The 23,098-nt window shown below is 41.4% G+C and overlaps 1 protein-coding gene across 2 annotated transcripts in view; it reads left to right on the top strand.

Moving 5' to 3' along the window:
* The window catches only part of LOC134226161 (WSCD family member AAEL009094), a 104,113-nt gene extending 83,786 nt beyond the window's left edge, over positions 1-20,327 (top strand). Inside the window, exons 1-6 of one of the 2 annotated variants that reach the window (XM_062706756.1) lie at positions 16,910-16,928; positions 17,023-17,643; positions 17,709-17,788; positions 18,955-19,126; positions 19,188-19,357; positions 19,417-20,327. In XM_062706756.1, the coding sequence (XP_062562740.1) occupies positions 17,043-17,643; positions 17,709-17,788; positions 18,955-19,126; positions 19,188-19,357; positions 19,417-19,572 (1,179 nt within the window). In that variant the 5' untranslated portion in view covers positions 16,910-16,928; positions 17,023-17,042 and the 3' untranslated portion in view covers positions 19,573-20,327. Of the gene's footprint in view, positions 1-16,909; positions 16,929-17,022; positions 17,644-17,708; positions 17,789-18,954; positions 19,127-19,187; positions 19,358-19,416 lie in introns of those variants that run through there. The other variant, XM_062706755.1, reaches the window with a different exon arrangement.
* Positions 20,328-23,098: the final 2,771 nt, after the last annotated feature.

The following is a 23,098-nucleotide window of genomic DNA, read 5'->3' as shown; positions in this document are numbered from 1 at the left end:
TTTTCGCGGTTTTCAGCATAATATTCTGTATTTAATTCGGCAAGATCTGAATGAGTATCATAGTTCTTTATCGTAATTTGTGCCGTCTAACTGCTAATCACTGTTTTTCGATATTTCTGCATTCAGGTTACTGTTGCAAAGTAACATTAACAGTATTCAGGTTACTGTTGCAAAGTGATTCACTTTAGCACGCGTCGAATAAAAAAGTTTAGTTGGTTTTATAAAATTTATTTCAAAGCTTCAGTGATATTACGGTAAAAATATTGATAAAAATCACTATAGAGTGTAAGTAACGGCTAGCTCAGGGCTACTCTTTGGTTCAGGGCCGGCTTTCACGTACTTGGAGGACTCCAGATATGCAAAGTGGACATCGACACATCAAAGGACAATCGCATAGAGACGGACTTGCATGCATACCTAAGGCTCATAATAAGAAATTTGAGATTTTCATTTTACCTTTTTTTTATTCAACGTGCATAGGAATGGTAGGGGGGAGAGGGGTAATAAAGGGAACGATGCGGCCGATCAGCTACTGTTGGGGCCCTTTAACATGCGACGGGGAACGAGATTGAGAGCATTGACATACCTGGATCTTCGGGCAATGTACCGATCGAAGAGGTGCTCACGGTAGGGGGAAACCACATCGGTTACAGTCACTGACGAGCGGGGGCGAACCCTGCCGGGCCTCGCCAGGATGCCACCTCCTTGTCGACCGATTCCCCGCACCTAGACCGTGTATAGCCACCCGAAATGACGTGGGGACTCGGGTATCTATCTGCACGCTCACTTTCGGTATTTTCGATGACTTGGCAATTCTTCTCCCGCGTTCTCGACGATACTCTGCTTGAATCCTCTGAGCTCGGCCACCGGTTTAAATTTCGTCCTGGCTGCTATTACGCTGGTCAGCGTTCAGTGCTCACGGTAGGGGGAAATCACATCGGTAGCAGTCGTTGACGAGCGGGGGCGAACCCAGCCGGGCCTCGCCAAGATGCCACCTCCTTGTCGTCCGATTCCCCGCACCTAGACCGTGTATAGCCACCCGAAATGACGTGGGGGACTCGGGTAACTATCTGCACACTCACTTCCGAAACATCGGGGGTTGGATAAGGCTCCGACGACGCTTTCTGGTAACTTGCTGCTGTCTTCCCTGGAGCAATGCCACTAGCTTCTAACACACGCGGAAAAGGTGTCTTACACGTGGGGATATGGCTCTGGAACACTGGGGTCACTGGTTGGTGGCGCAAACACGGCTCACCGATTCTCTGGACCAGCCAGAAGGCTTTTGTTGGGTCGGGAGGAAATTTTAACTTCTTCCAAACTATCTGTACGAACCCTTTAGATTACGATTTCCCAAATACTTAGGACCACTACTCCGTTTCCACGACACACGTTGTCTCTTTTTATCAAATCGCGGCGTTAAACACCAAACCGTCTGACTTGCTTCGTGGTTCTTCTCCAACTCCCCGTTCATCGGTTATCGTCCAATCTTTCTGCCCATTAGCTCTCATCTCTCTTTCGTTCTCTCTCTCATTCCCCTGACCGTCGACTCCCGATGATTCCGGAAATGGGTAAACGTTCCCATTCCAATCCGTTGGGGATGCTAGCCGTGCTCCCGTACACTCAGCAACCGAATTAGTAACTAGTTAGAATAGGTTTAGTATTATTTTTTTGTAATGACCCCTAAAAAAACTACACAAGCGCGTTTTACGTTTTTTTAGTTGTGTCTAATTAAACTTCATGCTTAGTTTTACAAATTCAATCAGTTAGTAGGTTAGTGCATATGTGTTAAACAAAATTTAACAATTTTTCATATATAGTATAAACCAAAAGCAAAATCGAATATAATTCAAATGTTTTTTTTTTATTTTTAATTTTAATGAAATTGGAGCCTTCCTAAAGACTAATTACGACTTGAATTTCAGGGTTAGTAAACAAAATCTAGCTTTCTAATTAAGGTTAATATTTTATTGGGAAAAAACACACATATCAGCCTTTAGGTGATTGTTCAAGGTCAATGACCGGTAACAAGAGGAACTCGGTTTCAAATGCGCCAGTCAGCTAATACAAGCCATTGCAAATTATGGGTTATTAGGCTGAATTATGTTACAACACCGATGACAGCTGACGTCCAAACATGTTTTTAGATCACTAAATTAAAAATAATGGTTAAGACATCTATACCTAACAAAATTTTAAAATAATAAAATCTTTCTTGTGTTAAGCTCCCGTTTCGGAGTTTCCACTAGATAAAAACATTTTTTCAATAACCTAAACATGTGTCTGGATCAAAAAGTTAATAAAGATTGTGCCAATTTATTGAAAATCTTTACTACATTTTTCATAATAAATATTTTGAACCCCCGATCCGATTTCAATCAAATTTGATACACAATTTCTCTATCACAAGGAAAAGGTCATATATGGAGTGGAAGGGTTATTGCGAAAAGGGGGAGGATAAGGGTGAGGGATATTATATAAAAAACGAGCAATTCAGTGTATCTTGCAGGCCTGATGGTAGTAGGTCACTTTTTAGTGACTTGGTCACTTTTTTCGGTCAAGTCACTAAAAAGTCTGTTTTTTCGACCTCAAGACACTAAAGTCACTTTTTCTCACAAAAAGTCACTATTTTCAACTATTTTGAAACTATTCACTAAGATTTTTTTTTATAAACCGCGATAAGCTTTATGTATCCGTCGGATGATGCTTGGTGGAAAAATTATTGCTGTGAAAATTTGCCAGTCATTTAACTCGCTGCTGTTATTGGCTTTCACCATTGAAGATGTATCACGTCACAATTTATAAATTGTTATACAGTTATGCAAGCAGAAGACCTGCCGATTTCGATTTTTTTTTTCAAATTCAAACTTTATACAGTAGGGGAAGATGGGGAGACTTGATTCCTTGGGACACTTGACCCCTTGAGAGGCTTGATTCTCCCCTGTTTTAGCAAGAACTAAAGAAGCATTGTTATTGCGTATTTTTATAATAGATCCTTTAGACGAATGATCGTTAATTGACGAGTTATTTTTCTGAATTGACAACCTTATTTACTCTATTATTTACTGTGTTTTGTCCCTCTTACAGATGGTTTTCAGTGACCACGCAGTATTTTAACAACTTTGCTCAATAATATTTTTTTTTTTTGCATCACAAATCCACAAATATGCTAATTGATCTTCACTGATAAAATTCCAACAGAATCTCAGGATATTTGGATTTTGCGTTGGTGCCTCAATAGGAGGAGACTTGATCCTTCATTAATCCCCATACAAAAAAAAATCCAGAAAATATAAATTGTTCTCAAGCGGCTATTTTTTTTTGTAGATTTGACAGATGTTATGTAGAGTTAGCTCTAAAAAATATTTATTGAGTAGATATTATGTAAATAAGATCAAATCTCCCTAATTTTGGAGATTGCATGCGCTTGCATCGAATTCCATAGCAAAAACCGTTCATGAATACACAGCACAGCAAGTCGGAAAATCTGAGTAATTTGGAGAAATTTTTTTTCAGAGGACATGGTCCTCATTATAAGCCGGAAGTCGAGCGTTCAACCCCAGGCTCGTTGTACATGAATCTTCATAATTTTTGTTTCTTTTTTTTTACCCAAACGTTCCGTACTGTTGTTCCTGTCGCACCAAAAACTTTCGTGGCACCTATGACAAATCGTAGAGTTCTCTGCATCTTTCTTAAGTAGGTGTTTAGCTAATCCAGTGATCGCAATTTTCACTCATTCTCACGAGAAGAAAATGCTTATTCACGCAGATTTTTGCCGAGAAATCGCCGAGAAAAAAGTGGTGAGTGAAAGATATTTTTTCGCCACAAAACTAGTGTAATACAAAGAGCACAAGAACAATAAAATACGCTTTACTGTTAGTTGAATGAAAATAGCCATTTGGATGCCTAGTGCACAATGTCACTTGCACTCACCAAATAAATTATGGAATAAACATATCTTATGTATACGCACACTATAGCTTGTTAGAACTATCTAAATCTCACAGATTTCGTTATACCTAGCTCAACTGGTAGTCTCATGTACACTAACGCCACCAAGTCTATACATTTGAAACTAAATTGATTTTAACCAAAATCAATGCTTCCAGGGCTAGATCGTCAACCCTTTTCACGACAGTCTCCCAAACGTCCAAATCACAAACCATTTTTCAGCGGTCTTCCACAGGCGTCATGAGATTTTCCAAACTGCAAACCATTTTCCGGTGCTCTTCCAGCCTTGTGATTTTCCAAACCTCAATCTATTATCCGGCGCCTTGTAGTAATTCAAACCACCATCAAATATTTTATTCGTCGCTCATCAACCACTGAATTAAACTTACCTTTTGAAATCAACGTCAAGATCCAAAAAATAACCCGGCAGGATAGCCAAAATGATTGACCCCAAATGGCTGGAGCAAAATAGGATGACAGCAGCCCTTCGCGGATGCGTGTGCACGCCCCATGGAGATCTGACCAGAAAAGGCTGGTCATGACTTGCTGCTCACCGATTGACACGCTTAGGTGAGAATCTATAAGCACACGCTTAAGCGAACTTACTTGCTTCACACTTAGGGGCGCATATTGTCCGTTCTTCCCATAACATTTTTCCCTTACATAGAAGCTGAATTTTATTTTCTCTGTCTTGTAAACGTATGAGTACATACCAACACAGGCTTTTGCGAAACTCCAGTTCGGTACCTACCGATAGCGGTTTTTCTAGGGTGGTTGCGATCCTGCTATATGGTACTTTGTGGCCATCACCGGATATGGAACCGTTTTCCCACGTAAATTATGTATACAAACGCGCGTACCTATGGAGTGGTGTGGACAGACCGGCGGAGAGATCTGCCCTAACCCGAATATAAATGATAGTGCTTTTTCTACATATAATGGTTCTTGTTAGCTCGTAATTTATTTCTTGCTTACTTTTCGTCGGCTTTTGGCAGTTGGGTGGTAGTTTTCTATATGCGTAATGTTTATTCGATTTGTAGCAGAGGCGCCATTAATGGAGTGGAATTGCTCGGAGCATGATTTTTTGAGTGAAGGTGGACAATTGGACGAATCATTAGGTACAAAATAGATACAAAATAGAATTCCTGGAAAATAGATTAAATTTTTTAACACTTTGATGTTTTATTTCGATCCCTAATTTAAAAAAAATACACGGCCTACGGGCCGAAACAGTTGGAGATCAAATTTACATTACTTCTATAACTGATAACTAGTTCTAGAATTGCAGAACTTCATCTTTCATTTAAACTTTTCAATATCACAAGTTATAATCAAAAATTCAATCTTTCAATAGGGTATAATTATTTTATTCATTTTATGGCTTTTCTAATGCCAATTGGAAATCTAACAATTCCACAACTAATAATATAATTACTAGTCTGCCATAATTCGATAAAACGAAAAAATATGATTCCAATTCCAAGCAAAATTGCACATTTCACTGTCGAATAATTGAATAAAATAATTATTCGGAATGATTATTTGCGGTTCCTCTTATCCTCATACAAAACGTGTTTAACAGAAGCATAACCGACCTTTATTCTCAGCTGAATCAAATACCTAGTGGCGATCAATCGAGTTAATTCGCATCCCTCAAATCTCATTAAGGCCATTACTCGCGCCTTGTTAATTGACTGTCTGGGTTGGGCAACGCGCTCACCTAACACCTAACGATAAAATCCACACAAATAATGATGGTCGAGGTAGATTTTGTCGCATAACGCATCCATCCGACCCACCCACTAGCCTATATCAAATCCACGAAGAAAATTATATTTGATTAGCGATATAATCGTGGTACCGTGCGGGGACTGCTTTAATTAGGCTCTCTTGTCAACTTTGCCCTCGACGAAGGCCAACTGCCGAATGCTCGGGCATGGATAAGGATAAAGCAATAAATGAATAAATTTGATTTTATTGCGCTGCTCCACTGACTGCTTCCACTGCTCCACTTGATATGTGTTTCGAAACCGATGCCCTTGAGGACTCGTGAAGCAATATGGAGGACATTCCCGTTTTCTTCCTCCCAATATGCACTACTTGTAGGAATTCCAAGAAAGCAGCTGGGGATTGTTCGCCCACGAGGAATTTGTTAATATAAAATTTGATCTACGTTTGCTGCGGGTGTAGGCGTCCTATGTGCGACTCAAACCCCTGCTGACAAGCTATTGGTTTCTATATTCGAATATCATATCCGTTTAGGTACGGCGCCATCGACCCGGGAATTTCATGGCAGATTAAACTGTGCAACATGGGATTAAAATCATGCATGATAGCACTGTACCGTTTTCGCTGTTCCATTGCCCATCAAGGCTTGTCTGAAGAGGACTCCACACCTTATTTATTGAACCCTGTTCTTCACCGTGTCATATTTAATCATATTTAAACAGACTCGAGAGGTTAACGGAATATTATTGTAATGACTTCCAGATGATTGTATCGACATTCTATGATACGTTGTCGAAGAGCTCCAAGCTGCACACCTCACCTTCCTGTGCCCGTCTATCGAGAACTATTTTCACCGGGTTATATACGTACGATTTCGATGCCACGATGAGTCTCCGAATTTCCCTGCTGGCAACGTTTTCGACGGTCACCCCTGAGCCAAAATACACGAATACAAATACATCTTAACTAGATTTCGTCACCACCGAACTCATGGTGGGTGGCTATCGTTTTCCTTTTATTAGGATTTTTTTACGATGAACTTCGTCTTCAACGTGTCAACAACTAGTCAGATCCACTTAGTTTCTGTCTTCAGTCCGATGTAAGCTTCCAAAGCTACATGCCATACTTATCAACGTCGTCGTCGGCGAATCTAAATAGCTGAACGGACTTCACGAAAATCGTACCACTCTTGTCAATCCCTGCTCTTCGTGTTACCCTTTCCAAAGCGATGTTAAACAGCAAGCACGAAAGATCTCGACATCTTCTAGCGCAATATTGAACAACAGGCATGAAAGTCCATCTACCATTGCTTTTATCAGTTTTGTCAGCTTTCTCGCCGGGAAATCTATTCTCGCGCATAATTGTCCATAGCTCTACGCTATATATACTGTCGTAGGTCGACATGAAATCGATAAACAGACAACGTGGAGACCTGATATTCACGGCATTTTTTTAATGATTTGCCGTACAGTAAATATCTGGTCCGTTGTCTAGCAGTCGTCAACGAAGCCGGCTTCCAAACCTTCATTGAAAACTTCCCATGAACTCATTCACTATTGGTGCTAGACGACGGAAGATGATCTGGGATATCACTTTGTAGGTGGCATTTAGGATAGTGATTGCTCGAAGCTTCTCACACTCCAGTTTGTCACCTTTCTCGTAGATGGGGCATATGACCCCTCCCTTTCACTCCTCCGGTAGTTGTTCTGTTTCCCAGATTGTGACTATCAGCCTGTGCAAACAATTGGCCAGCTTTTCCGGGCCCGTCTTGATGAGTTCAGGTTCAATAGCATCCTTTCCAGCTGCTTTATTTATTGGTCTTTAACTTTAACATCCTTAACACCCGCGCTCTTCAGAATCACATAGCCGACGTTGTACACCAGCAGTCCTCAAGAGAGCTTAAGAGGTCAAGGTCACATCGAGCTCACTCTCTTCTGGCAAATCCGTTTCGGGATGCTGCGCGTATCCACTGGCGACATCCGGTTACTCTAGCTAGGTCATACCAATGCGGCCGTCGCGTGCCGGTACGGAAAATAGTTGGTGACGGATATTTTTGGGCACAATTTCACCATCAACTGATAGTGGTCAGAGTCATTGTAGGGCTGACGTCGATAATATCGGGAAAATGCCGTCCATCAATCAGAACGCGGATATCTGTCAGACTTATTAGAAATCGATATGGATATCAGGCCGAAACAGTGTGCTGATAGCTTTAGCATTGCTAGGTTATTTGCTGTAGATCGCATTCATAATCGTTTTTATGCGACACAAGCCATGTCAACAACTGCTTCTCGGTGTTTCTGATGTGTAAGCTCAGTTTATCAATGAATAGCTCTTTCTGAATCACGCGACATCTCGAAATCCCCCCCCATAAACTTGATCATTTTTACGTGGTTTCAATATCAAGTAGAAAGCCTTTTTCCAACAACCTTTCAGAATTTCGACTTTATACTTTGGAACCGTGGCACATTTAACAAATCGCTGTAAACTGAATCAGTTATTGAATCGTTTATTTTGGAAATGTTCCATCGTCTCTGGAATGGCCGACCTTTCGGCCGAAACCTTACACAATGCTATCCAGAATAAGTTTCTATCTAACCGACCCATTTCTATAGTTGCTAAAGTTGCCCACAGCCAGCGTGCTGCAATTCTTCGTGGACCAAACTGTTGCACTGACCTACCTGGTCGTTATTGCGCGTCGATCATTTGATCCGAAATAAGCGAATGCTGAAGGAGAACATTTGAACCATTCTGCCAGCAGTGAAATCCCCTGAATCGTATTCTCATTGGCCTTGCGAAGAAGAAAATGTATAAAAAGTGTGGAAATTGGAAATTGGAAATTTCAAAGAATCTGTTGGAATCTTGTGGAATGTCCAACGAGACCGGGGGAAACCGAAACGGAGTTGCAGAAATAAAAGATACAATTTCCCGTCAATAAAACCGCTGTTTATTGGTAACCGATTGGGTGTCAACTGAATACATTTATGGTTTTCTATTGTTTCACTTTATGCATCTATGGTGAGGGGAGCGTGGGCCAAAACGCCAGCAAAAGGATGCAAGTGCAAAAATATCGTAGCAATTCAACACTCCTCCTCGATATTTGCAGCCTGCGTCTAATTGTTCAACATCCTACCTCGCAATCCCCGACACCAATAATCAAAATTATTGTCCATACAGTCCATAAACACTTCTATAGGTTCATCTTGATTTGGCTTTGCCCTAGTTCTTTGCAACACAGGATCTTCCGCATACTTGACCACCTCGTTCCAATTCGATGAACACTTCAACTCGAACAAATTTTCTCGTAGTTCACCAATAGCCACTACCTTCTTGTACGGATCGACGATGCTGCACCTCGATGATCCAAACTCAACCTTCAATCCTTTCTTCAGCAGTGTTTGGACCGATAAAACTCCAATGTAGGACTCGGTATGTACAACACCTCTTTGATCCAGATCGTAGTCAGTTTTCCATTGCCGTCAATGCACCTCACAGACCCTTCGCCGATACTGACAGACTTCACCACAGAGCCATCAGCCAACACTACTTCAGTCTTCACGGTCTCATCCAGTTTTCGGAAGAACTGCTTATCATTGGTCATGTGACACGAACAGCCACTGTCAATTAACCAACGCCCTTTTTGCTGATGCTGCTTGGCCGAAAAAACAAACCGGGTTATCAATTTCATTTGCTTGCTTTGCTTCGACGGTACCTCCATTGTCCACGCTTTGCATCTTTAGGAACAGACGACAACTCCGCTTGAAATGTCCTGGCTTTCCACAATAAAAACAAATTTTCTCCTCCTGTCGCTTCGCATATGTCCTCAACGCTTTTTCACCGTTCTCCAAACTTAAACTCGCTAGTCGTTCCGTCCTCCGTTGCCACTCGTCGAGTAACTTCTGCTTCACGATCTCCATTGTCAGATCTTCATCTTTCCGGCTTTCTAACGCTGTCACTAATCCGTCACATGAATCAAGTAGACTCCGGAGCACCATTGCTATTTTTAAAGACGGCTCTAGCTGCTGACCCGCGCATTGCAGACGATCGAAGAGTTCTTCAAGCTCGAACAGATGCTTCTACATTTCGGGTCCTTCGACACGTTCTTCTCCTAGATTGAGGTTACAAATCTGTTTCAGGATCGACACGCGTGATGTCATACTTGTCTTCTCATGATACGCCTTCAACTTGTTCCAAGCCTCCTGCGCCGTGTCTGCGTCCCTCACCAAGTTCATCTGGCTATCCTCTATAAATAACACGATCGTTGCCAGCGCCTTCTGACTTGCCTTCCTCCATGATGTTGTGACAGGATCCGGCTTTGGATCTACCACCACAAACCAGTAGTCGTCCCGTATCAACAACATCTGCATACGGATTTTCCATGTCGAATAGTTGCTGTTGTTCAACAGCGGAAACGTAACTTTCTCGGCCATTTCCCACTTTTCTTTACCGGATGAAAATCTCTCCAAACTAATTATCCGACGCGCTCGACTTTGAAAAACAATCACAAACCGCAATAACTTTTCTTCAATCTTAAGTCACTTTACCACCAGGTGCGTTTCGTACCGTTCTCCCCTCGCACTGAAAACCAACGGCACACAAAGCAATTACACTTCGCGTCTGTTTACTTTCTACCAATTTCATCCTCACTGGGCTTCAGCTTTCAGTTTCAGTTAAAAGGCTCGGAAGTCTACTTTCAAGAGGCTCGGAAGCCTCCTTTTAAAAGGGTCGGACAGCTACTTTCAAGATAAGCCTCCATAAGCCTCCTTCCAAGAAGCCCGTAAGTCTCCATTCAAGAGGCTCAGCAGAGGCTTGGAAGCTAGCTTCCAATAGGCTTGAGAGTCTGCTTTCAAGAGACTGAGAAGCCTTCAGGTCAGGTCAGGTCAGGTTTTCAGGTCAGTATGTTATGCTTATTTTCATTTACAGCGAAAAGCCTCTTGAAAGGAGGCTTCCGAGCCTCTTGAAAGGAGGCTTCCGAGCCTCTTGAAAGGAGACTTCCGAGGCTCTTGAAAGGAGGTTTCCGAGCCTCTTGAAAGGAGGCTTCCGAGCCTCTTGAAAGGAGGCTTCCGAGCCTCTTGAAAGGAGGCTTCCGAGCCTCTTGAGATAAGGCTTCCAAGCCTCTTGAAAGGAGGCTCTGAGGCCTCTTGAAAGGAGGCTTCTGAGCCTCTTGAAAGGAGGCTCTGAGCCTCTTGAAAGGAGGCTTCTGAGCCTCTTGAAAGGAGGCTTCTGAGCCTCTTGAAAGGAGGCTTCTGAGCCTCTTGAAAGGAGGCTTTGAGCCTCTTGAAAGGAGGCCTGAGCCTCTTGAAAGGAGGCTTGAGCCTCTTGAAAGGAGGCTTCCTGAGCCTCTTGAAAGGAGGCTTCTGAGCCTCTTGAAAGGAGGCCTGAGCCTCTTGAAAGGAGGCTTCTGAGCCTCTTGAAAGGAGGCTTCTGAGCCTCTTGAAAGGAGGCTTCTGAGCCTCTTGAAAGGAGGCTTCTGAGCCTCTTGAAAGGAGGCTTCTGGTCTCTTGAAAGGAGGCTTGGGCCTCTTGAAAGGAGGCTTCTGAGCCTCTTGAAAGGAGGCTTCTGAGCCTCTTGAAAGGAGGCTTCTGAGCCTCTTGAAAGGAGGCTTCTGAGCCTCTTGAAAGGAGGCTTCTGAGCCTCTTGAAAGGAGGCTTCCGAGCCTCTTGAAAGGAGGCTTCCGAGCCTCTTGAAAGGAGGCTTCCGAGCCTCTTGAAAGGAGGCTTCCGAGCCTCTTGAAAGGAGGCTTCCGAGCCTCTTGAAAGGGGGCTTCCGAGCCTCTTGAAAGGAGCCTTCTGAGCCTCTTGAAAGGAGCCTTCCGAGCCTCTTGAAAGGAGCCTTCTGAGCCTCTTGAAAGGAGCCTTCCGAGCCTCTTGAAAGGAGCCTTCCGAGCCTCTTGAAAGGAGCCTTTCGAGCCTCTTGAAAGGAGCCTTCCGAGCCTCTTGAAAGGAGGCTTCCGAGCCTCTTGAAAGGAGGCTTCCGAGCCTCTTGAAAGGAGGCTTCCGAGCCTCTTGAAAGGAGATAGAGTGTAATTTTCACCCTCGTCCGAGCTTATTTTTGACGATATCCTCGTCAGAAAGTGGTTTGTTATCCGATTGCCTCTGAAATCCATTAGCAGGGTGGTGGCATGGTCGGATTTCAAGACGAAAAAAACTTTAGATCTTCAGTAGAATTCGTCTACAAGCGAGGATCTATCTGTTGGAGTTAATAATGATTAAGGTATTTTGAGCTTGGTACCTGCGATAGAATGGAACGGCAGTTTTTGGCCAGTCGAACCTTGATCCCTTTTGAAAGTTGTTCTCTTTAAATTATTTTGCCCCCTTCAAAAAGTTCGAAACCCTCATTTAAAGAGGCCTGGAAGCCTTCTTTCAAGCAGTCTGGATGTCTGCTTTCCAGGGACCCGGAAGCCTCCTTTCAAGATGCTCGGAAGGCTCCTTCAAAAGGCTCGGAAAACTCTTCGAGAGGCTCGGAAAGCTCCTTTCAAGATGCTCGAAAGGCTCTTTTGAAAAGGCTCGGAAGTCTACTTTCAAGAGGCTCGGAAGCCTGCTCTCTCTCCCTTGAATTTTACTTTGAACCACTCTAAAATGCTTTAGTTATAGCACATCATTATGCGCAAAAAAGCCACTAACATCGCTAGGGTATTACTCTAGACCATAGGTTCCCAAACTTTGGGTCACGATATATATAGAAACAGTTTTCATTGGAAAAATATTTTTGGCCACCTATTTGTATGAGAATTCCCCATAGTGCTATGGTGGGTCGCGAAAAATTAATTCTATGGATCAACGGAATTAATTGGTGACTAGAGAACAACCAATTTCACGAAGTCAATGACTTTTTTCCGTTATCCGAGGCAAACACTCAGAAATAGAATAAAAAATGGCAGAGATTTTTGAAAATACAATGGATTGGACAATCAAAATCTAACTCAAATCCAATCAAAATCTTATCCAACTACAATCCAAATAAATCCAATCCATATTCAGTCTAAATCCAATCTTAATCCAATCCAAATCTAACCCATATCCAATTCAAATCTAATTCAAATAGAATCCAAATCCAATCCAAATCTAATCCAAATCCAATCCATCCAATCCAAAACCAATCCGAAACCACTCCAAAACCAAATCAAATTCAAATTCAATCAAAATCCAAATCGAATGTAAATCCAATCCAAATCCAACTTTAATCCAATCCAAATCCAATCTAATCCAATCCAAATCGATTCTGAATTCAATACAAACTCAATTCAAATTCAATCTAAATCCATATCGAATCCAAATTCAAACCAAATACAATGTAAATCCAATCCAAATCGAATGTAAATCCAATCTAAATCAATTCCAAATTCAATCTTAATCTACTCCAAATCCAATCCAATTTTTTTCCAAATTCAATCCAAATTTAATCCAAATCCAATCTCAATCCAAATCCAATCGAAATTTCATATAAATCCAATCCAAATTCAATCCAAATCGGAATCTAAATCGAATACAAATCCAACTCAAATCCAATGTAAATCGAATACAAATCAAATGTAAATCGAAACCAAATCAAATGTAAATCCAATCTAAATCGAATAAAATTCCAATACAAATCCAATCCAAATCTGATCCAACTACAATTCAAATTAATCCAATCCAGATTCAACCCAAATCCAATCTCAATACAATCCAAATTCAAATCTAATTCAAGTCCAATCCAATCAAACATATTCAATCCAAGTCGAATGTAAATCAAATCCAAATCGAACCCAAATCCAATGTAAATCAAATCCAAATTTAATTCAAATCCATTTCAAATTCAATCCAAATCCAATCTTAATCTAATCCAAATCTAATCCAAATTCAATCTAAATTTAATTCAAATTCAACTTAAATTAGATTCAATCCCAAGTAACATTTTGAATTCTATTTGGATTTATTCAAGTTTGATAGCAGTTTATCAAGGATTCGCATAAACTGTAGAGTTTTATCATAGTTTTCATCTAGTCCATGTTACCTCAAAGCTAAATTCTCTTATAATAGTTTTATGATATGCTTCAGGTCCATCTTAAGCTGTTTATTTTGATAAATTACGCAGCAAGAGCACTATATCCCAATTGAAACCAAATAGTTTTGAGAAAGTTTTATGGTACTCTTCATTAAGAAAGAACGATCTTGAAAATGCCATTATAAAACTTCCTTAAAACTATGTGGTTTTGAGTGGGAGAAAGTGCTCTTGTTGAAAAATACATCAAAACAAACAAAACATAATGTCAAATTGGACGCAAACAAGTGTATAAATTAAAAACAAGTGGATCAAAGGCAAAAATAATGTAAATTTATCCCATATATGGAAACTCCATTTGCGCAAGCATCTGTTTTTTTCTATCGGAGTTTTCTTTCTATCGGATCAAATTTACCACCAGCTGCATCAGCTGTCTTGATCTTCCAATACCAGGCAGATTTCATGTCCTCCCATTTATCATATGATCGATCAATTTTCTTTAAAATACATTTTCTCGATTTTTTGGGCGTTCGTAATCATAACCAACTGGGAACAATACACAGGCGAATTTCTCCAGTTTTCAACGAACGGTTGAGCTACGCAACAAATGCGTCGTTTTTTTATTGCAATCATGCGTGCCCACTACTGAAACCCATCACAAACATGGAAATCCAAAAAATTTTGCGCTCCAATTATTTGTTCTCGATTGTTATTGATATAGAGGTATTATGAACCCGAGGAGCAGTAACCCTATTGAGTTTTAATTTAATTCAGCATTTTGTGCAGATATTTAGTTTAGTAAATATTCAACGGCGAACTCTTTCCAAATGAACGACTTGTTTTCGTTGGATATGTAAACAACATGTTATAATGAAAGCACCAAACTTATAACGCTCTTCAATAAAACTTCTTAGTTTTGACCAGTACTAGTTAGTTTTATTCAAGACAAACTAAGCTTCGTCAAGATTGCGATAAATCTAGTTCAATTTATCATGCTCCTGCATAAACCAACAGGTTTTGTATGAGATAAAGTGGTTTTAATCCAATCTTATGATGGTTTTCGATAGAACTATTGAAATCATGGCGGATTATCGTCTGCTTCAAATTTCTTGATGGAAGCCATTTCTATATGAACGATGAAAACTATTTGTTTTAATTTCACCTGCATGAGTCATTTCATAGATTGGGGCATAAAACAAATATTGTTACATCTGCGAAATAAAAAGTAGAGCAAAATTTATTTTTTTTAAGTATGTACAATTTTTTAAATAAAAATAGTTTTTCAAAATAATATTATATCTTTCAATATAAATAAGGCGCATTCAATATTTGTTACATTTATTCGGAAAAGCATCGACAAAGTGGTTGTGGCATGTGGAACTACACGATCACAATGCAATTAAGTTTGAATTTATCAACGTATCCATAATAATTTTCATCATTATGAGATACTGTTCGATTTGGTTCAGACAAAATTCAATATAAACAAGTATAAACATCAGCGGATCTAGATAACGAAAACACATGCTGTCAAATTCCTTAGTAATCCTAACAGGGTTTTATGCTGATCTTTCATGCCATCATAAGCTCACTTTGATAAAACTAACAAGTTTTAAGCGAACCTTGGAAAATGGTCTTGAACACCTTCTCAAGAGTGGGCCTCTTTCGTCTTATAGTGGTTTTATGGCTGTCTTGGAGCAAGCTTGTAGGACAATTGGCTTTAAATGTGGTTTTAAGGCACAAGTCTAGAAGTGTGCTTCAAGTGCATCATAAAATTAATTTTGCTACTTGGGATGCCAAATCCAAATCGAATTTAAATCGAATCCAAATCCAACCCAAATCCAATGTCAATCAAATGCAAATTCAATCAAAATCCAATATTTTATATAATACAATAATTATCAAGTTTGGGGACCTGTGCTCTATACCAGAGGTTCCCAAACTGTGGGTCGCGACCCCCAGGGGGGTCGTGGGCTGTTCAGTGGTGGGTCGCAAAAGACAAATCTTAATTCATAACTTTGTTACCACATGACTTTGTAACACAATATTCCATATTTTGAATTAGGATCTAACTTATGATTGGATGATTAAAGAACAACAAACCTGACGAGGTCAACGGCTTTTTTTGTTATACGATATTTGGGCAAGTAGAAAGAAGTCCTATACAATTCAAATGTAAGCCCCGAACCCAATCCAACACCAATCCTAATTCAATTCGAATCCGATCTAAATCAAATCCAAATCTATTTAAAATCCAATCTAGTGATGAACTTTATTTATAATTTAAAATTCACTTTAATAAGGAAATAAAAAAAATCAAATCCAATCCAAATCTATTTCAAATCCAATCCAAATCTAATTCAAATCCAATCCTAATAAAATCGAAATCCAATTCCAATCCAATCTGAATAAATTTCAAATCCAATCCAAATCCAACCCAAATTCAGTTCAAATTCCATCCAGATCCAATTCTCATCCAATCCAAAAAATTGACGGATTTTTGACAAATACAATGATGGGATATAAAGCAATTTATTATAATTTGTCTAATCGAACGCGTACTCATTTTTATCTAATTTCACAAAATCAATGCATTTGGTACCTGGTGGGTCGCAAGCAATATGGGATTCTGCTAGGTGGGTCGCATATCCAAAAGATTGGGAACCTCTGCTCTATACTTTACCCAATTTGTCTCATTTTTTAAATGATCTATTTCGTTTTATTTGTAATTTTTTTTTTGATTATCTGATTGGTCTATTTCCCGTAATTTTATATTTGTTCTTAATTTGTAATTTGTCTAAAGACATCATTCCAAAATAAATTAATGCATGATGATTGATGATCTAAAACCTATATAACCTTATTTGGAATATTAAATGTAGAATATCATTACAATTTGAAATCTAAAGCAAATTTTGTGACGCTGTCAATTGACCACCATGAATGAGTATATTGCCAAGGTGTGTTTTTGTTGATTATCTTATCAAACCAAATCAGGTTTTAGGTGCTTGTTTCCTCAATGCAATTGCTGGTCTACGTCATCAATAGCATTAGCAATATTGCCGACCGTGTGGTTCACTGATAAATGACAAGGCAGCATATAAAGTTAGTTTACTTCAAGTATAAGCATACATTTGAAATAGAAAAAGTTCTCACCGTCAACGTGGATACTTCTGGAAACGACTCCAATTTCATTAGATTTCTCATTCTCGAAAGAAAATCCATCGCAATCGATGAGTGGTAGATAGAGCGCGTTTTCAATTTTTAATGTAAGCCACTTCAGAGAAATGGAAATATCAATTTGTAGCAACTCAACCGTCGGATCAAAAATTCAATTTACGATTTTCTCTCCCTCCATTGCAGCTTCTGTAAAATGCCCTGCCATGGCACTGCGCGGTTGGCGACTCTTTGGGTTGGCCGGTACCATTCTGGTGTACATCGGCGGTATTCTGTTTCTGTCCTTCGTCAGCCTACAGAGTCCGCAGCAGAAGCGTAACCATGCACGGGGGTATGGCGAGTTCGAAACCCTCCGAAACAGGGACCTGGGACTGCTGGGCAAGAAACCACCCCTGCAATGGTGCACCGAGCTCCGCTACATGGATAGCCCTCCACCCTCACCGAAGGCCTACAAGCTGCTGCAAACCTTCCCTGGGCATTTCGTGAAAAAGTTCCAACCGATCCAACAGTTTAGAAAAGGTGAACCACTTCACGATCCCCAGCTGCAACCACCACAACGGCACAACGATGTCAGCATCAAACACAGCCCGCAACGGTCAGCCACGGCGGCTGAGTTCCATTCGTCTTCGCAATGGCCTAATAGTAACAGCAACAAATTTGATACCAATAAGATAACAACTAGTGATAGAATAGTAAACGATGGGCACCAGAAGTCTTCCAGCAACAACGGACGGGAACTGACGGCGCTGGTGTCTTTTCCCGGTAGCGGGAACACGTGGCTGCGGTATCTGCTGCAGCAATCCACGGGTTAGATTTTGTGTGCTGAATGGCTTATGGTAAAGTGATTGACTAATGTCCGGTAATCGTTGCAGGTGTTCTGACCGGAAGTGTGTACAAAGATTATGGCCTACTTAAAAGTGGTTTTCCGGCAGAAAATGTTGCTAATTCATCGGTAAGTTAAGAGCTGCTTTTTTAGTTACATTTTTCTATTTTTTTAACCCTAGTCCCAATCCTGTGCTTCTGTTTGCATCATATAAAGATTTGAAATATATTTGATAAATTCTACAAAAAGGCTATAATCTCTATCTGATGTGTGTAGGCATGATCAAACGAAAGAGCGTTTAAAAGTTAGAAATAGATCCCCCTTTCTTACTGAACGAAATGAACAAATAAAATCCGATTTTTGAAATTTCAAATCTTTACTCTCTAGATAATAATTATCCAGAGATGGCGAGTGAAAGATTTAGTTCGAAAAATGTTACCCTCCAATACATTTTTTTGAACTAAATCTTTCACATGTTGTGCAATAATTGCACAAATCGAGTTTCAGACATAGTAATTAACATTGATTGTACCAACAATTAAAGTTTTCTTTCAAAAAAAATCTTGTTTCAAGGCAGCCATTCTAAATGACACCGTGAGAGGCCTTAAGGTTCATCTTCATGCATACATACATGCACTATCTTTGCATGGTTTGGGGAAAAATGGTAATTCGAGGAAAACACGAATGTTTTTCACAGTTGAAGATTATCTTTTAGAGGCAGGGTTTGACGTTCAACTAGGGGGATACTACATAGAATCAAGACTGGAATGTGGATAGGGCTCTTCTCTTCTTCTTCTTTCTGTTTGTGCACCACCCAAACCTAACTGGACCGCCATCGCAAGCCATATGTCTACCTATTTCTATTTATACTTCAATGGAGTTTTACAATCATGCTCTTCTTTATCGGCTGTATTGTATTTTTCTAATTGTCTTACAATTAGAATTCGTTTGTTTTTATGGCCGTAGACTTTTGCATTCGTTTAAAGTCATATAGACCATCACCTCTTATAATATTTAAAGGGTGTGGAGGGGGTGGGAATCGAACCCATGACCATCTGATTTAGAGTCAGACGTGTAGACAACTACTCTACGGACCCCCTGGATAGGGTTGCAATGCATGATAACATAACATTATTATTGTTTTGATTTTCATGATATTTCATTCCTAAAACTACATAATTCATCGTTGATCTCAGTGGCACATTCGAACAGGAATAAAAATAAATAATGCCTTTTAGTAGAGAAGGAGATTCCTTTCCACCAATCCTCACCTTTATTCCCTTTTTTTCTTCCAGGTCTTGGTAGTAAAAACGCACGAATGGGGTCCACAGGCATGGGCCGTATACGGAAAAGCTATCCTGCTGGTCAGAGACCCTGAAAAAGCAATATTAGCCGAGTTTAACCGCCAGAGTGGTGGCCACGTAGGATTTGCCTCGCCCGACCGATACCGACGAACCAAGGGTCGGTGTAAGTATCCTAAATTAAAACGCGATCTGACACATTAATATAAAAAGCATCTTAACTTTAGATTGGACGCAATTTGTTAAAAACAAACTATGGGCCTGGGAGCAGACCAACCTGTCCTGGGCGAAAAATTTTACCGGTGAAGTGAAACTAATCTTCTATGATGATCTGGTGGAGAACGTCGAGGGAACATTACGGAGTATCCTTAAGTTTCTCAAGTTCCCAATCAACGATGTATGTTTTCTAAACCTGCACCAGCAATATAAACTCATCATACAAGTTACGCATTTCAGGAGCTTCTAGCATGTGCATTGATGCGCAAAGAAGGAATCTACCGGAGGAAGAAGCGAATCTTGCAGTTCGACCCTTACAGTCCAGCCATGCACGTAGCGATTGATGAGAAACGGGCCGAAGTGTACGCCGCCCTGGGACGGTTCCGATCCTACTAAACAACCCTAGTCAAATCGCACAATGTAGACCAGCCCTACTGCAGCGAACAAATTAAGCACCAAACCAATTCTAGTCATTCTTTTCGATCATTACTTAGTAGTTTGTTAAGCAATTAGGAAAGAAACAACAACGTCTACCAATGGAACAACCAATAATGTCAGTTTTGTAGAGATATTTTATCGAACGCTTTCGCACTTGTTTTCCAAAGATAACCAATTTTATTAAATTTTAGTTTTACGTAAAACAAAGTCAGGTTAAACGCTGACGAATGAAAATGAAGTACTCGCGTAGGAATGCAGTAGCTATAAGTGAACACGTTGCGATATTCACGTAACTGTAGATATGTATAAGCCGTATCAGCTCGCAAACTCGGTAATTTGTACAAGAATGAAGTGAGTCTAGTCAAAAAAGGAACAAGGTTAAGCTACCAATATACAAAACAAATTACCGCATTTAATCGTAGACAAGACACAGAACCGATACATTATCGTAGTGGACATTAATAGAGAAGAGTTTGTGAAACTTGTAAGACTTTTAGAAAGTATGTGGAATGGATTACTCAAACAAAATACACATACGTAGGGGAGTAGATTTTTCCGCAACAGATAGCGAACCACAAATACAAAAGAAAACACAAAAAAAACAAAAGAACTACCAGCAACATTGTTTATGAAATGTTTACATAACCGTCAGTTAGGCATATACATTTGAGTATTAAACAAATAGAAATACAATGCCAAGGCAATAACTCAAACTAAGTATATGTTGAACTATGTCCGAAATGCCTTAGAAAATATATATTTGAAAATCCAAATTTATTCCCCTGTAGTCACCTGTGAGACCAAGTACACGAATTCTTCAACCACCTCGATTTCGTCACCACCGATACAAACTCGTAGGGGGTGGCTTACGTTGTCTTCTCTGGAACCTCTTCCTATCATGTACTTCGTCTTCGACGTGTTGATGACTAGTCCAATCCGCTAAGCTTCGATTTTCAGTCTGATGTAGGCTTGCTCCATCCTCTCAAAGTTACGTCATCGTCAGTGAAACCAAATAACTGGGCGGACTTCATGAAAATCGCACCACTCGTGTCAATCCCTGCCCTTCGTATTACTCCCTCCAAACAAGTGTAACTGTAACTCTCAAAAAACAAGGTTGTTTTCAGTGTATCGTATCTTTGCTTGGAGTAACTTACTTACTTATGGATCCTGTACACCTCCGGTGGTGCAAAGGGCCGACTTGAAAGATCTCCATCCTGAGCGATGCCCGGCTATCGCTTTAACCTGTTGCCAGGTTAGATTTCGGTCGACTTCTTTTATTTCTTTATTGAGGCTTCTCCGCCATGAGCCTCTGGGTCTGCCTCTGCTGCGATGTCCCGCTGGGTTCCAGTCTAATGCTTGCTTACAGATTTCATTTCCGCCCCTACGTAGAGTGTGGCCGACCCAGCCCCACTTCCGATCCCGAATTTCTGTTGTTATCGGCCTCTGGTGACAACGACGATGGAGCTCGTTGTTTGAGATCCAGTTGTGAGGCCACCAGGCCCGAATTATATACCGCAGGCATCTGTTAATGAACACCTGCAGCCGTTGAGTGTTCTCCACTGATACACACCATGTTTCGCTAGCGTATAACAGCACAGATTTCACGTTAGAGTTGAAAATTCGTATTTTGGTGCGTTCACTTATCTGCCTGTTTTTCCAGATATTTCTTAAACTCGCAAAGGCAGCCCTTGCTTTCTTGATCCGTGCGCCTATGTCGATCTTGGTACCGCCGTCTGACGCCATTTGGCTACCAAGATATTGGAAGCTTTCAACATTCTCCACTGGTTGCCCGGCTACTGTGAAACTGGAAGGAGTCACCGTGTTTACATCCAACGATTTGGTTTTGTTGACGTTGATGACTAAACCTGCCGAGGAGGAGCGATCGGCAAGGTCGTTGAGCTTACTCTGCATATCAGAGCGCCGTTGCGCGAGTAGTGCAACGTCATCCGCCAATTCGAAGTCGTTTAGGTGCTTGGAGTAAGATCAACGAAAGTCTGCAACCAGGCACCTGAGAAGACATATCAGATCGTGTGGGGGTTGGGAAGCGCCCGGGCAGAAACCGATGTTTTTTTTTCTTCCTAAGCAATGGAGGGGGAATCTGCTCAACCGACATCCTGGTTGTCCAGGAAGTGTGGGGTTAGGGGTCACCTCCAACGAGGGAGGTCACCTCGGTACAACCAGAAAGTAATGCTTCAAAGGGAGCCAGTGCATAACGCACCCTCGAGGTTAGCTGCGTGTCCTTGCAGCATCGAACATCGTGACTCGCTTTTTTAGAAGAACACCATGGTATCGTGCCAGCGCATTGCCGGCTTTCCAGGTGGCCTTACCACGCCCTATGTCCTCGGAAGGTGGGAAGGGTCGACTTCGCGCCTGCTTCCCTCTGCACGACTGGTATCAAGAATGATGATGCCGCGTGCACCCCAAATTGACCTTTCTGCGATAGGGCCTATTCGCCAGCACGCAGAAGGACTTGGCGACGCGGTGCCTACGCCTGCCCCAGCCTTGACGAGGACCCCTTTCCGTCCTCGGGCTCGGAACCCGCCCGGTTGACCGACGCCGTGAAAGCGACGATAGCATGTTGTTCTTCACGCGGCCACTTGTTCGATAAAAGGATCGAGTTCCGGTATGACCCATGAAGCCGACTCCGATCCCTTGGACCACCTCTTATTTGCGCCTGAACTAGCCATTCCTCGAGTCCACGCGCCACCTTCTGTGTAGCTCCGAGACGATTTGGACGATAGACGATAAAACAGCGTTCCAGCCAACTTCATCTTTACACATCCTCCGGACGAGGTTGTCCGGGGTAGTGTCCAGACCATATGTGGCAAGCATGTGGTCACGCATTGTGCGAAAACGCGGGCACACGAACAACACGTGTTCCGCCGTTTCCTCTAAACCTGCGCACACCGGACACTCGGGCAAGGCCGAATGTCCGAACCGGTGTAGATACTGTCTGAAGCAACCATGGCCTGTAAGGACCTGGGTCAGGTGGAAAGTGATTTCCCCATGGCGCCTCTTGACCCACGTACCTATCTCCGGTAGCAACCTATGTGTCCATCTACCCTTAGTGAAACTGTCCCATGCACGCTGCCATTTGACCATTGAGGCCAACCTGACAGTCCTACGGATGCCTCTCGTGCCACGCATTTCGAAGCACTCTATGTCTTCACCGATAACGATGTCAATAGGCATCATACCGGTGATGACGCAAAGTGCATCGTGCGACACGGTACGGTACGCGCTCACAACTCTTAGGCACATGAGCCTATACGTACTTTCTAACTTCGTTCTGTAGCAGTTAATACGCAGGGCCGTGCCCCAAGCTGGTCCCCCATACCTCAGTATGTACAGAGCAACGCTAGCCAGAAGTTTGCGCTTGCTGGCATAAACCGCAGAGCTATTGGACATCATCCGGGACAATGCCACTATAGCTGTGGAGGCACGCTTGCAGGCGTAATTGACGTGGCTACCAAAGGTGAGCTTA

This window comes from Armigeres subalbatus, chromosome 3 (genome assembly GCF_024139115.2).
Source record: "Armigeres subalbatus isolate Guangzhou_Male chromosome 3, GZ_Asu_2, whole genome shotgun sequence".
NCBI lineage: Eukaryota > Metazoa > Arthropoda > Insecta > Diptera > Culicidae > Armigeres > Armigeres subalbatus.
This window is presented reverse-complemented; position numbering and strand designations above follow the sequence as displayed.